The sequence below is a fragment of the Pezoporus occidentalis genome, unplaced genomic scaffold (genome assembly GCF_034315485.1).
Source record: "Pezoporus occidentalis ecotype Australia unplaced genomic scaffold, CSIRO_AGI_Poc_V1 ctg11, whole genome shotgun sequence".
In the NCBI taxonomy this organism is placed as follows: domain Eukaryota; kingdom Metazoa; phylum Chordata; class Aves; order Psittaciformes; family Psittacidae; genus Pezoporus; species Pezoporus occidentalis.
In genome coordinates, this window is record NW_026912886.1 from 7130688 (window position 1) to 7143757 (window position 13070).

The following is a 13070-nucleotide window of genomic DNA, read 5'->3' on the forward strand; positions in this document are numbered from 1 at the left end:
CTCAACACAAGTTGAAATTCAGTGCTAAAGGTTGCCCGATAAACACACCCAAGAATTACTTAAGTGTACCCAGTATCTACTTTAATAATAGCGTACTTACGCTGTCCACAGTGTGTTCCTGTATATCCCTTCTGACAGAGGCAATGGTCATCACTGCAGCTACCTCCATTCATGCACCGGATGTTACAGTGTTGTACTGGAAAGAAAAAAGATTCTCCTCAGTTAAATCAAACCAGTCAGAAACATTTAACTACCTGCTAAGATATCTTTTTTATTTTTAGGAACTGATTCTATGAACTAGAAACCAGTATTAGAAACCAAGGATGTGTATTTTAGATCCAATACTTAAGTGGTAATAAGAAAACAATATTGATTTACAGTTTATAAGGAATATAGGACAGGAAAATAGGTGCAAGAATTTGATACCACCCTTATTCACTGAAGTCAACATCATTTCATATGAGCATAAATCCACAGAACTTTTCTCCTAGTTTGCCATGCTGAGAAAAGCCCATCAGTAAAAGAACTAAACTTCTGGTAGTTACAACTAAGAAGAAAGGAAGTCTTATCATCTGGGCAATGGAGGATGGAAGTATTAAAGGGAAGCATATAAGGAAGCTCCTGAAGACAGCCTGCTTCTACAGACATGTGCAATACCAGAAGCAGATCTGTCCAGGTGGGACTTTTCTTGCACCCCATTTCCACAGCAGCCAGCAGCAGGTTTGTGTTTGGGGCTGTGGAGTTCACAGACAGCATTTCCCCAGAGCCAACACCTTCCCTTGAAAGCAGAAGAAACAAGAGAGCAGCAGCTTGCTCTCCTCAGCCGCAGCCCTACCATTTATACTCACTAATATGCACCTGAAGTCCCACGCCAGTAAAACATAAAAGTCTAAAAAATAAAAATTAAAAAGTCTAATAAAATAAGGACAAATACATTGTTTAAGTAGTCTCTTCATTGGGCATAGAGAAGCAGGCAGACCTCCCAAACAAGTGAAATCCTCCTTACAGGTCCCGCTGTCTCATACAGCTGTGAACCAGGGCACTCCAGTAAGCAGCCAGGAAATGGTTTCCCTCTTAACGGGAACCACATGAAAGGCTCATCCCCAGATAGGATTATGGTCAGATCAGCATTTCAGTAGGTTGTGATGGAGCACTGGATACCTACACCACGCTGTCTGAAATGCTCAGGACTGAAAATCAGAAATCGTATGTCCCGCCAGAGCCTGTTGCTAGCAAGTGTTAAGCCAATCACTGAATTCTTCCCATCGCACAAAGCCCGTAAACATCATTTGGCTTTTTACAGTCCAGAAGTATGTGAATGGAATTTTATTTTTACTTTCAGGTAAAAGTAATGATTTTAACTGTATTGCCTTCTATAGCAATATGAATCCACAAAATAGAAGTTAAACATACAATGGGAGAAAGGATTTAAAAACAATCTAACATTTAAAACACTCGTACTCTTAATTCTTCAATTATAAAAGTTAAAACTGTATCTTGTATTTCTTGTCTGTCTAATAGTTATGATACATCTTTGTTCTACTTTGGATGTGCTTCAGTACTTCAGGCAACAAAAATGTACTAACATTCCTCAACAAAAAGTAAAATTGTCTGCAAATACAGAGTGAATATCTGGTGAAGATTTTTGGACAATGTCCTAAGTAGGTCAGAAAAAGGTGTATAGTTACTTTAAAATGTGTAGTTCAACTTAGCTTTATACAATCTTAGAAAAACAGAGGGGATTACAAGAAGCATAGGAAATGATATCATCTGTCAAGCAGGGAAGGAACTTAAAAACCACAAAACTGATTTCAATTAGAGCACACTATGCCAAGAGCTAATTTCCATTCCCACATGAAGACCAAAGCCATTTAAATAGTTTGAACTACATTCGAGATAAAAAGGTTAACAGTAGCTTATATGATGATTTTCATATTATTTGTTCAAGTAAAAGTAAAGTCTATTTCCCCATTTTGGGATAAGGAGTGGTTTTACACATAACACACACACACAAAGTTTCCATAATTTGTCTTGCTGCTTCCTAAAGGAACTTTTCCAAGGTAAAATATTTCTTCCTCCTTCTTAAACTAAAATCATTACAGGAGACTGCTGGGACACCCAGTCATCTTTGTTAAAATGAGCCATTCAAATCAGTAAACTTTCTCCCAGGCAAGAAAATCAGTAACATACAGTCAGTAAACTGCTAATTTTCTGCCTTCTTTTGAGGGAATGTTGAAAATTGTATTTCCAAAATCATACAGACTATTCTGAAATATTATCCTTCCAAAAGTTTATAGAAACACATGCAAAGGCTGTCTAGAGCTCAGATTATGATTTTAAGACTGCATTTTTGAAAAGTAGCACATTAATGCAGGTCCAGAGTCTCTTTTCTCAGCTAAATCAACAATTCCATTAATGTCAGTGGAGTTATTCCAGTAAGTGAAATAACCTGTTCCAAGGTATCACACTGACAGACACTCAGGAGAAAAGCACAGGAATTGCCATAAGGCTGGTCAATCAATGCACATAGCTTTGCCTTAACTCAGCATGCTCAGGAGATGTTAACAATATTAATAAATTATTGGTTTTAATCAACTGATTTTCTCTTTCACATCCCATTTGTAAACAGTCTGCACTGGAAACTTCTGAAGTCAAAACAGGAATGACTGCAGGAACACAGCTTTATAAACCCACAAAACAGCCAGTGAGACCAAACACATCCACACATGCTTTGTGTGTGGGCAATGTTTGCATTGTTTAGCAAAGCGAAACAAGCAGCTCCACGCTTGAGCGTTACAGTTCCTGACTTTTGGAATAAATTCTCAGCAAAGCCGAGTAAAGCCTGCTTCACACCAAGAGCGCTGCGACACCACAACCGCTCCCGAAACATGCTCACCAAGCAGATGAAGGGTAACCCACACGCTGTCTATTCTGCGATTCCAACCTAGAAATCGTGAGGTGTGAGGGTCTGCGACCATCAGGAGGGACAACCAAGCCAAGGGCGCCCTGCAGGTACCGTGAGGAAAGGCCGCCTCTCGTCTCTCTGTGCCACGGCCGAGGAAACGCTCCCAACCCCAGCCATGCATGACGCAGGGCTTTGCCTGCCAGGAGCTGTAAACAAGGAATGACGGTCTCATCGCATCCCAGATGCTCAGCAAGCTTTCTCTTTGAGTGACTGACTCAGGAGAGAGATGGCAACCAGCGCCAGGATGGGACGCGGGCTGCAGCCACGTGTGGGATGCTGAGGAAAGCCACAACAGCCTTGAAATCTCTGGGAACATTTAAAATTCAAGACCTGTTACCACCTCTGACAGCAGCAGACCGTAAAGGAAGGGGCTGAGCTCCAGATTCTACCACCATTGAAGGGTCACCACACCACTCTGAGGAGTGGGATCCCGGGGCATGAAGCTGAGGGTGCAGGCCCTGGCCTCCCCCCTGCAGCAACGCGGTCTCTGAGGAAAACCTCGGTCCTCGGGCAGTCCCTCTGAAGCTGCTGTAGCTGGGGACCACAGCAAGCCCCATTTTGCACTCAGGAGGTGTAACCAACCTGCCAGGGGTGCAGACACTTGTCCCCACCAGCCACCAGCCTCAGCACCCTCCACAGCTCTCTAGAGAGCCTCTGCCATGGCTCCCTTCCTTCAGAGATGGCCCCATCAGCAAACACCTTCCTGTTTAGACCAGCCCAAGCCAGTGTGCCTAAAGCAGGTTGGAAGCAAAAGCAGTGGCTTGGCCCATAGCAGCGTCAGCTGGGGGTGCCTGATGTTGAAAGAGACACACTCCTCCTCCTCGTTCTCATACCCTCTTTCCCAGCAGCAACATGGCAGGGTTGCAGGGTGTGTGTGCAGCACAGACAGGGGCACAACCACAGCACGAACAGACACCACAGGAGCAGTCATGGCCCGGGTGGTTTGACAGGCAGCAGCGGAGCAGCCACCACAGAGCCAGCACAGCACAGGGTGTAAGACATCTCCTCAACACATGCACCTGCGACGCCAGAGCCAGCCACATACCAGGGCCAGCAGGGGGGATGCCTCCACACATGGCAGCCTTAGCTCCAAGCCTACCATAAGCATACCCAAAAACTCACTAATTACACAGAAATAACCACTAGTCAGCCAGCAAGTTCACTCATGTCAGAAAAATCCCTGCTGAGAAAACCACCGGTTGATCTTTCCAACCACGAATCAGATTCCCAAAGCTGACTCGTAACCAGAAAAGTCACAACACTGACCTGCATAAGAAAAGAACTTGAAGGCTTTGTTATGCCTTCCAATCTGCATTAATTGATTCTGACAGACAACCGGTCTATAAGAGCCACCATGAATTTGGTTTCTGTCTATGGTTGTACGTACTATAAAACCTGCGTCCATTACTGATTCCTTAAGTACTAAAAAAGCACATAGCTTAAAATATCTGAAAGACAACTCAGACACGTATCTCATCTATCAGAAGTCATGCATTTAATCCTGCGAAATCATGGCATTGTCACTCATTTTTAATTTGCATTCTGAATGTGGCAAACATATCACTCTTTTGATTATTTTCTATTTTAATAAGAGTTTTCACGTTTTAAAAAACATATAATTAAAGTAAGCATGAATGCATTCCAACAGAATATTAACTGCTATCAATGGGCGTTGATCGTAACCCTTTGATGTCAATCAGTACTTTTAATTAATGTTTATGTTTACTTTGTTTCCTAATAGCAGACCCAAGTCATTGTGGTCTCCTGTGTAAATACATATTCATGGATTTTGTCTACAGTGCCAAGATCAAATTATTTACAACAAGTATATGCTCTGTAAGTCCTAATGAGGTTCTGGGTCATAAACATTATTATACAAAAGTGCACAGAGGCGGTGGAGTCTCTCTACAATAACTCAAGACACTTCTGCTTTTAGATTTTGTTTAATACCTAAAGGTGATGCAACCACACACACAATACATCCTAAATTACTGCACTGATGAAACTCAATAGAAACTATTTTTTTAAGCCAACTCCTAAGTCCAACTGTAAAGTGTTAATATTTATATCTTGTACAGAAAAGCAACATTTAAAAGTGAGCAAACCTATGTAGCAATGTAAGGACAATAATGTCAGCATTGATTAAGTTTAGGATTAGCAGAATATTGTTGGAACGAGATGATCTTAAGGTCCTTTCCAACCCTAACTATTCTATGATTCTATGATTTATACCTATGAGAAGTAATTGTCAACAACCAATACAGCTATGTCATACAGGTTTTAGAAGCTGCTTTACTAAAAACCGTAATAAAGTCCTGCACCCATTTATCTGCACAACTTTGATGAAGGCTAAAACTATGGGGATCATTGGTAGAATATTCCAGAAAAGAGCCATGAGAAGAACTGTAACTTTACCCACACTCTGTTTTTAAGTCTTGACTCATAAAATATTTCAGTGTGGCCTAAGATGAAAATGAGGTAATACTAAGGCCCACACACTCCTTTTACAAAGGTGCAAAAACATGTAACAGATGTAGGGATACATCTCTCCTCTGTACCCTGAAGGGGACTTGGGAGAAGGTCATACTTTCCTTTACTGGTTTACAGGATTAAGGCATATGCACCCGGTAAAACAGTAGCTGCAAACCATGGCAGAAACGCTACAACACACAGATTTGTGTAGCATTTTGCACTCTTCCTCCTTCCAGTAATCTCTGGGAGCTCCATACCCTCCTCACGCTGGCCTCTCCCTAACAGACATCACAGGAGCCTGTGAAAGGGGTCAAACTACAAAGAACAATATTTACCATTTTAGTACATGCCATTCCATTACATTCCACAGTTGTTATTGTTTTCCACTGTTATTGCATGAAAAAGATGCTAAAGCCACAAGCTGAAGTGGTCGGTCATGTGGGAAAATTCTTATCAACTAGGAAAGCAAAAAAATAGCAAGGTAAAAAAAATACAGGGGCAAAGCAGACCACACAGTGAGTCTGAATAGATATTCAGAATTAAAAGAATGACCATATTGCATAATATTACAGACCTCAGCTGAGCGCATTCCCCACTGCGTTCAGTTAATATGTTGTTTAGACAGTTATGGGCATCTGTGGGAACAGTTTCCCCAAAATTCTTCCCAGAAACTTCACATTTTATACAAAAATCTGAATCATCTATATTCTAAGAGACAAGCATCGTACTCAATTAAGAATACATTGGACTTTACAGCTGGCATCTCTGATACGAACTGAGATACAATCCCAAGCAACATCCTACTTTATATTAGATACTTGACCCATAATTAGTCATTGAGCTATCTGCTTCATTGAATTAATTTAATTTTACTTATTTTTTACTGGATCTGGGGAACCTTCCTTGAAAATCTAAAATCCAAACATTGCTAGGAAAAGTCATCTGTCTGAAAAATTTCATTTCCAAAGCATCTTTTCTTTTCTGATGAAAAGCTGTTCCACTTTAAAACTGTGACCAGTTCTGTACATCAAAGCAACTACAGAAGTATCATCTGAATAGGATCAGTCAGTAGATTCAGAGAGCCTGCCATGGAAATGCTATAATACTTGTAGGCCAATATATACATAATACAGCATCGTGTCTACCTTAGTAACCCCCAAAATGGGAGCAGAATTACAAAACCGGTCAAATTCAGCCAACTGTCAACAGTCATCTCTCTATATCTTTACAACTTTTGTGCTGCATATGTGTGCATGCCAGCACTGAATAGAGATAAGGCATTTTACAGAAAGCAAGGAAGACTGGAATTAGTGTTACAAATTGGCAAATGAATATAGCTTTCAATAAAACTAATTCAGTTTTGATCTGGCAAAAAAGAGCATCCCCAATAGCTAGCCTCTGAGTCATTCTTCAGTTTCATCACAGGAGGCTACACTTTCTTTCCTGTGGTAAAAGTATGTCTGGTGACTCAGAGGTCATTTGTTTTAAACACTGACCACTGACCTTACATACCTTATTAGCTTCACAGACTCAGAAGAACAATATCAAAGACACAGAAGAAATACTTACTTGATTTTGAACCACAGGAGGGGGCTATCTGACCATTTGGGCATGTGCACATGTTTGGTCTAGAGCAAAATCCATCCCCACAGGAATGTCTGCAGATTGCTATAAAGAAAATATAAATGCCTTTAAAATATGTTTCCAAAACCCCAAACACATAAAAAAACACAGATAGAAAATTCAGTACCATAAATACCTACAAACTCTTCAAATTGCATACAACAGATTCCAAAACATCTCCTCCTGTTCCATCCTCATCTCTCCAGAGGACAGATAAAACCTAGACCTTCACCATCTGTTATGAAAAGGTCTGGGAATGTGCCACAGGCCACTCTAGATACAGGGAAATTTCCGTGGAGAAGTGAAGCTGGTCCATTTTACCAGCCTACTCTTGGGGGAAGGATAGCACTGAGGCAGCAGTACAATGTCCCCTTTATTTCTGCACCAGACACACACATAAGCATAATAATTCCCATCTGACAGTATGCTGCCTCAGTACTTCTGGAGAGGGTCTTATCAGCCTTAGGCAAAGTGCCTTTAACAATTATTTCTGGTCTCCTGTACTATTACATGGGAATATGCACACAGCACTACTATTGATATACATATATATTTATATCCCTACATATATATTTCAAGGATATGGTCCAAACAAGCACAGAAAATGTACTTGCTGGCCTGATGCTGTTGCCTCCTTCTATTTTACTTAAATAGATTAACATATTCCACAGCTACTCGTTCCCAAGAGTCCACACACCCCTTGGATCCCTTTACCACAGACTTAAACAGAACATGTGGATGAGATTAATCCTTTGTTAAATACTGGTATCACATCACTGTATTATAGCCCACAGAACTTTGTACATTAGCTTAATATATTTAAAACGGTAAAGAAATGATGCGCAGCTGCTATTGAAACCATATAGAAACACATTTCAGTTTTGGTATACAATTAAAAATACCCTGACATAGAGGAACAGAGATAAACTTCACTCATAACACACAACTGGATTAACTTACGGACTATGCATTGGTTTCCACCAGGTAAAGTTTTCCATCCAGGGCAACAGTAAGCATTGTAACGTGATCCACACACATTTGGTCTGGAAAAAAAAAAAAAGATGAATTCTTATTTTTACCCAGCAATATGTTTTAAAAGTAGAGGCATAAAAACGGAAAAAGTAAATCACTGCAATATACATTTCAATAATTAAATCTAGAAGTGTTGTATGTTTTTAGCAGAACTGCATGCCTTTGGTTGCTGGGTTTTTTAGGTAACATACACTTTCACAAATTTGAGATTACATTATACACATGAAATCAAATCAGTAACATCTGAACAACAGGAACAGCATGGGCAAACCTCGTCTCATATCACTCCATATCTGGAAAAGTAGCATACAGGGGGGCTGAGCAAAACTCCCATTTCAGTACAAAATGAGGGATCACACCCATCATCATCGGTGAACACAGAGGAAATCTATTGCTCTCTCAATGATAACTTTCAGGCTTCTTGTCGCTTTCTCTTCTTTACTCTAAAGTACTATTACTGTCGTTTTGCCCACGAGCAAAACTATGTTCATATAACAAAAGAAACATGCCAACCATGAGATTAGCCAAATAAATGAATTAGCCAAAATATGTAAACGCTTCATCAGTAAAAAGTACTTACTATAAAAAAAGAGAAGTCAAGGATGTTGGTGTACGTAGAGAGATAGGGCCCTGTGAAATGAATGAGGGGCCCACTGCCCTTCTTAAATGATGGATCCATAGGGATTTTTCTTTCCAACCCATTCCCCTCATCCAAATTTACCCTTTCAAATGTCTGTATCACTAGAGTTTACAATGAAAGTCGAGAGGATGTGACACTATTCCTATCATGATTTTATTGGTAAAAATAGAAAAGTTGAAACCATTTTATGCCTCTCACAGATTATAATTTTTTTATCATGTCCTATTTAATGCATCTATCCATGCAAGTAAAGCTAGTAAGAATAGCACCAAAAATGGGAAAATGTGCCTCCTTTTGTTGTATGTTTAATGTCAGAGGAAAATTTTACAACCTCTATTAATATTGTGAGCAATTACTCCATAGATTAATGCATCAAAAGCTAACTAAAAACTTCTTAGAAACTGCTTTATTAAAATATCATAGGCGGATTTGAGACAGATTTACAGTGTTTATTGTTTTAGGAAGGGGTTTCTATTATTGTTGTCCTTGGTCTTTCAGAAAGTTCTTCATCCCTAGTATTGCAATGTCTAAGGAAACAATAGTTACCTCATATAGTAAGGCAACTTAAGACAAACAATCTTGATATATACAAACATTTATTCATGCACATTTTCTAACTATCAGACTTCTACACTCTTGTATTTATTCACGGATCTGCATTATGAATGCAATTTCAAGTATTCTGATTATACCTTTGATGACACTTTGTCTTTTCATTAACTGCTCGGCCAGAAACTACTTAAGTCAAAGCAAACACTATCATTATATTCCACTGGTTCTGGGCAATTACAAAGTGGTAACCAAACTGAATGAGAGCAACACAACTGGACTTGTTGCAGGGCCCTTTTCTGTTACAGACTCAAAGTCTTATTCATATAATTCCAATGTATTCAGTTTTAGTAATGTCAGCTACTTCCCTGCAGGGCTATAACCATGTAACTTTCCTAGAGTTCCCTGTTCATCAATGCCAAATGTTGCTCCACGATCATCTGCCAAGTAAGACTGGCAGGCAGACAAGTGAGATTGCTTTTCACCTTCTCCAGGCAGAAGAAATAATGGAATAGAAATAATGGAACTTATTAAGACAGACAGACTGGGTTTGTTGCTACCTGTTACAACCTACAGGCATAAACCACCCATTTCCAGTCTGGGTTGGTAAGAATCTATAAATGGCTAACCATAAAGTGATGTTTAGGTACTCTGTCCATTTTCAGTCTTGGCAAGTACATGGCTTTGGGGACCATCTGGTCCAAGTTAAGAGTCAGGAGCAGATTTCTGTGCCATGGGGAAACCCAAATTTTACAATCTGTTTCCAAAATGGGGCTCTGGAAAACACAGATGTGCCAGTAATCATGAAGTCAGAGACCCTGGAAGCCTTGAAGCTGTTCACAAGGTAGGCTAAGCTGTACACCCAACTCGGATGCAGCATGCTCAGCTTTAACATAGAAGAAAAAAAAGTCATCAAACTATACTTCCATGGAACAGTCTGAGCCTGACAAGTGCATTTTCCAGTGGAACACTTTTTCAGCAGAAAGCTCATGTCTAGCCTATAAAAGAAACTTATATTGAAGTCTGAACACTACTTCTTTGAGAGGGAGTGAGTGTTCGTTACTTGTGCCTATTTGTAAAATGTCTTTAAAAAGAATTAATTTTGAAGGTGAAATTCATTGATATTTATGAGATAATCATACACTATGGCAATAAATACCCATAAATAAATAAAGGGAATAACAATTTAGCTCATGTAAAGTCATTGAAAGCATCAATTAAATTGTAAAGGCTTTATCACGATACTTTAAACAGTTAGCCACTGTTGTGTTTAATAGAGCATATTTTCCTGCTGATATTATAGGCTATGAATACTAAAGAAGCATTTTATATTCTTATAAAACTGTTTTCCTGAACAGCACTACAAACAGAGTTCAGTTATAAAACCCGATTTGTAACGGTAAAATAAGCAAAAACGCATCTATGTAGCCCAAGCCAACTGTGCTGACCACAGAACCCTACTTTCACTCCAAAGCTCACAAGAGGGAGAGAGTATCTCAGGAACAAAGCTATTCCCACTGCAATTTAAAATAGACAGGTGTCTCACTTTAGAGTCACTTACAAACTTGTAAAGTATGAAAGGATTTTGGTAAGGGTATAGTGCTGAGAGACAGTATGACTGATGCCCACAGTTTCATCAAGGATGTCCAAAATAAAGTATGTCTTTGATCATTATATGCCAGTACAAATGCAGTAGCAAAATCAGCTGAATAATTATCAAAAGCCATTGGTCATCAACCAGAAAAGTCTTAAAATTGCAGACAGATAAACTTCCATCTGGAAATTCTGATAACTAACACTTGAGAGTGACAGGTCTGGCTGACAGCATCTGCATGCATCAAACTAGAAGATATTCTTCTTCAGGAACTATAGCAGGGAATCCCCCACCCCATTACAAAGTAAAGCTTTGCCTGTCCTTTACACCTGCATGGGGATGGAGCCCACCAGCATCAGTCCCTTCAGGTGGACACCATGACGCTGCTCCAGGGCAGCGCTGTGCTACATCCAGGCTGTGGCTGCAGCACAGCCTTTGCCTGCCACACAGTCTCAGATAAATGGTCTCCTTTCTCTGCAGGGAAACACTGACATTATTTCATGGGGAGGACCAACTGGGTCCATCCCTCCTTTGCTACTCCTGCTCCCGATGCCCCATTTCAGCATGGATAAATGGCTGCCTGGCTCTCCCAAATTGCACGCAATTACCCCGTGAGACTGGGGACGATTTTGTGGAGCAGGCACACGTATGCAGATGGATGGGAAGCAAACCATGATAAACTTGGCAGTGCCTTCTTATCAGATGTAACAGGCAGCAAGGGTACGTGACCACCAGACAAGAGAGGGAGGTGTTCAAAAGTTCCATGTGAAGCTGATGGAGGAACACCACCCAGCCCAGGAGCGGCGGGGGCACCAGCCACAGCCTTGTGGCTGTTCTCCCCAGGGTCCTGGCACAGACACAGCCTGCCTGGGGGTGTGCTAATTCTGCACATCCCCGCTCTGCCCTGCCTGTGACCCCTCGAGGAAATTACAGCCCTCTCCCGAAGAAAGCGCTGCCCATCTGCAGGCTCCCACGGGAGGAAGTTTCTGGCACTGCTGTGAGCAAAGCTTCAGGCAGAAAATCTGTCAGCAGCACTGCCATGCACCGGCCAACACTGGCGTAACCCAGGCTGAATCAAACACAAAGCATGGGTCTCAAATAAATTAGACACCAGACAGAGTGGGTAGAAAGCAGCTGAGAGTAGGAGAGACAGCTGATCACCAGTTACAGCTGAGCTGAGATGTGAAGAAGAGTTTCTAATCACTCACCTCACCTTTTCTCTCCTTCAAAGAACACACAGACTTCCTTGCAAGAAAATGCTTGATGAAGGATTGATTGCAATGGATAGCATATGTTTAACACAATATAAGGACCAGGTTTCTAGCAGAAAAGATACAACTTGAAGCAACGTCATCAGCCAACAGTTATTTTTTAGAAGACTTTGCCTATTTTTCTTCTTAAGTGGGTAACACTGGCACCTGCTAAACCTGATTATTATTTGCTGATCATTTCCACACAGACTTGGAGTAGTGCTTCCATGCCTGCACTGGGAGTTAAAAAGAATGACAAACTGCACCTGAAATAATAGTAAGCTTAAAACTGTGGTTGTCTAAGTCTGAATATAGCCAATGTACGAAGACATAGTAGCTAAGGCTCTAAAATGTGAATAGGAATAGCTTCTACTGGTCATTTTCCAGAGACACACAATCACATCTATACCTTTTGCTGTAAAGCAGCTTTATGTACCTTCCTAAATTTCTCAGCATCTCAGAGTAAATGCTGAAAGCACAGAGTGGCCCAGATCTGCTGAGTCCTGTGGCACTTTACTGAGCTTTCCCACTGAATCAAGAATTTCCATCCTTAAAAATACTCCAAACCTTAGCAGACACCGCCATGAGCAACCTGATTTATGTTCACCCTGCTCAGAGCAGGGGTTGGACCACATGGTTTTCCAAGGACTATCCCCACCTAAATGACAGAAGTCAGGTATATGGTGGACAAATTAGAACTCAATACCAAAAGCATCTCCTTTTGCTAACACTGGTGCCTACCCACTCCTCCAGGGAGCAGCAAGCAAAGCAGAACTGGGAAGGGAAGGTCTGGTTCCCCATGGGATGCAGCAGCTAACAGCTAGGGCATGTGATGGGCAGCCTTCCCAAGCCACCTGCCACCCTGACACATAACCACTCTGCATATGACCTCACAACTTCCAGTAAGCACAGCCACAAACAGAAAGTGAACTATGTGGATGGGAT

General features: G+C 40.9%; 1 protein-coding gene across 2 annotated transcripts in view; it reads right to left on the minus strand.

Moving 5' to 3' along the window:
• FBN1 (fibrillin 1) overlaps positions 1-13070 on the minus strand; it is a 150939-nt gene that overhangs the window by 127902 nt on the left and 9967 nt on the right. For both annotated transcript variants that reach the window (XM_062628872.1, XM_062628868.1), the window contains exons 3-5: positions 8021-8103; positions 7007-7105; positions 101-196 (exon numbers count right to left, since the gene is read on the minus strand). In XM_062628872.1, the coding sequence (XP_062484856.1) occupies positions 101-196; positions 7007-7105; positions 8021-8103 (278 nt within the window). The remainder of the gene's footprint in view (positions 1-100; positions 197-7006; positions 7106-8020; positions 8104-13070) is intronic.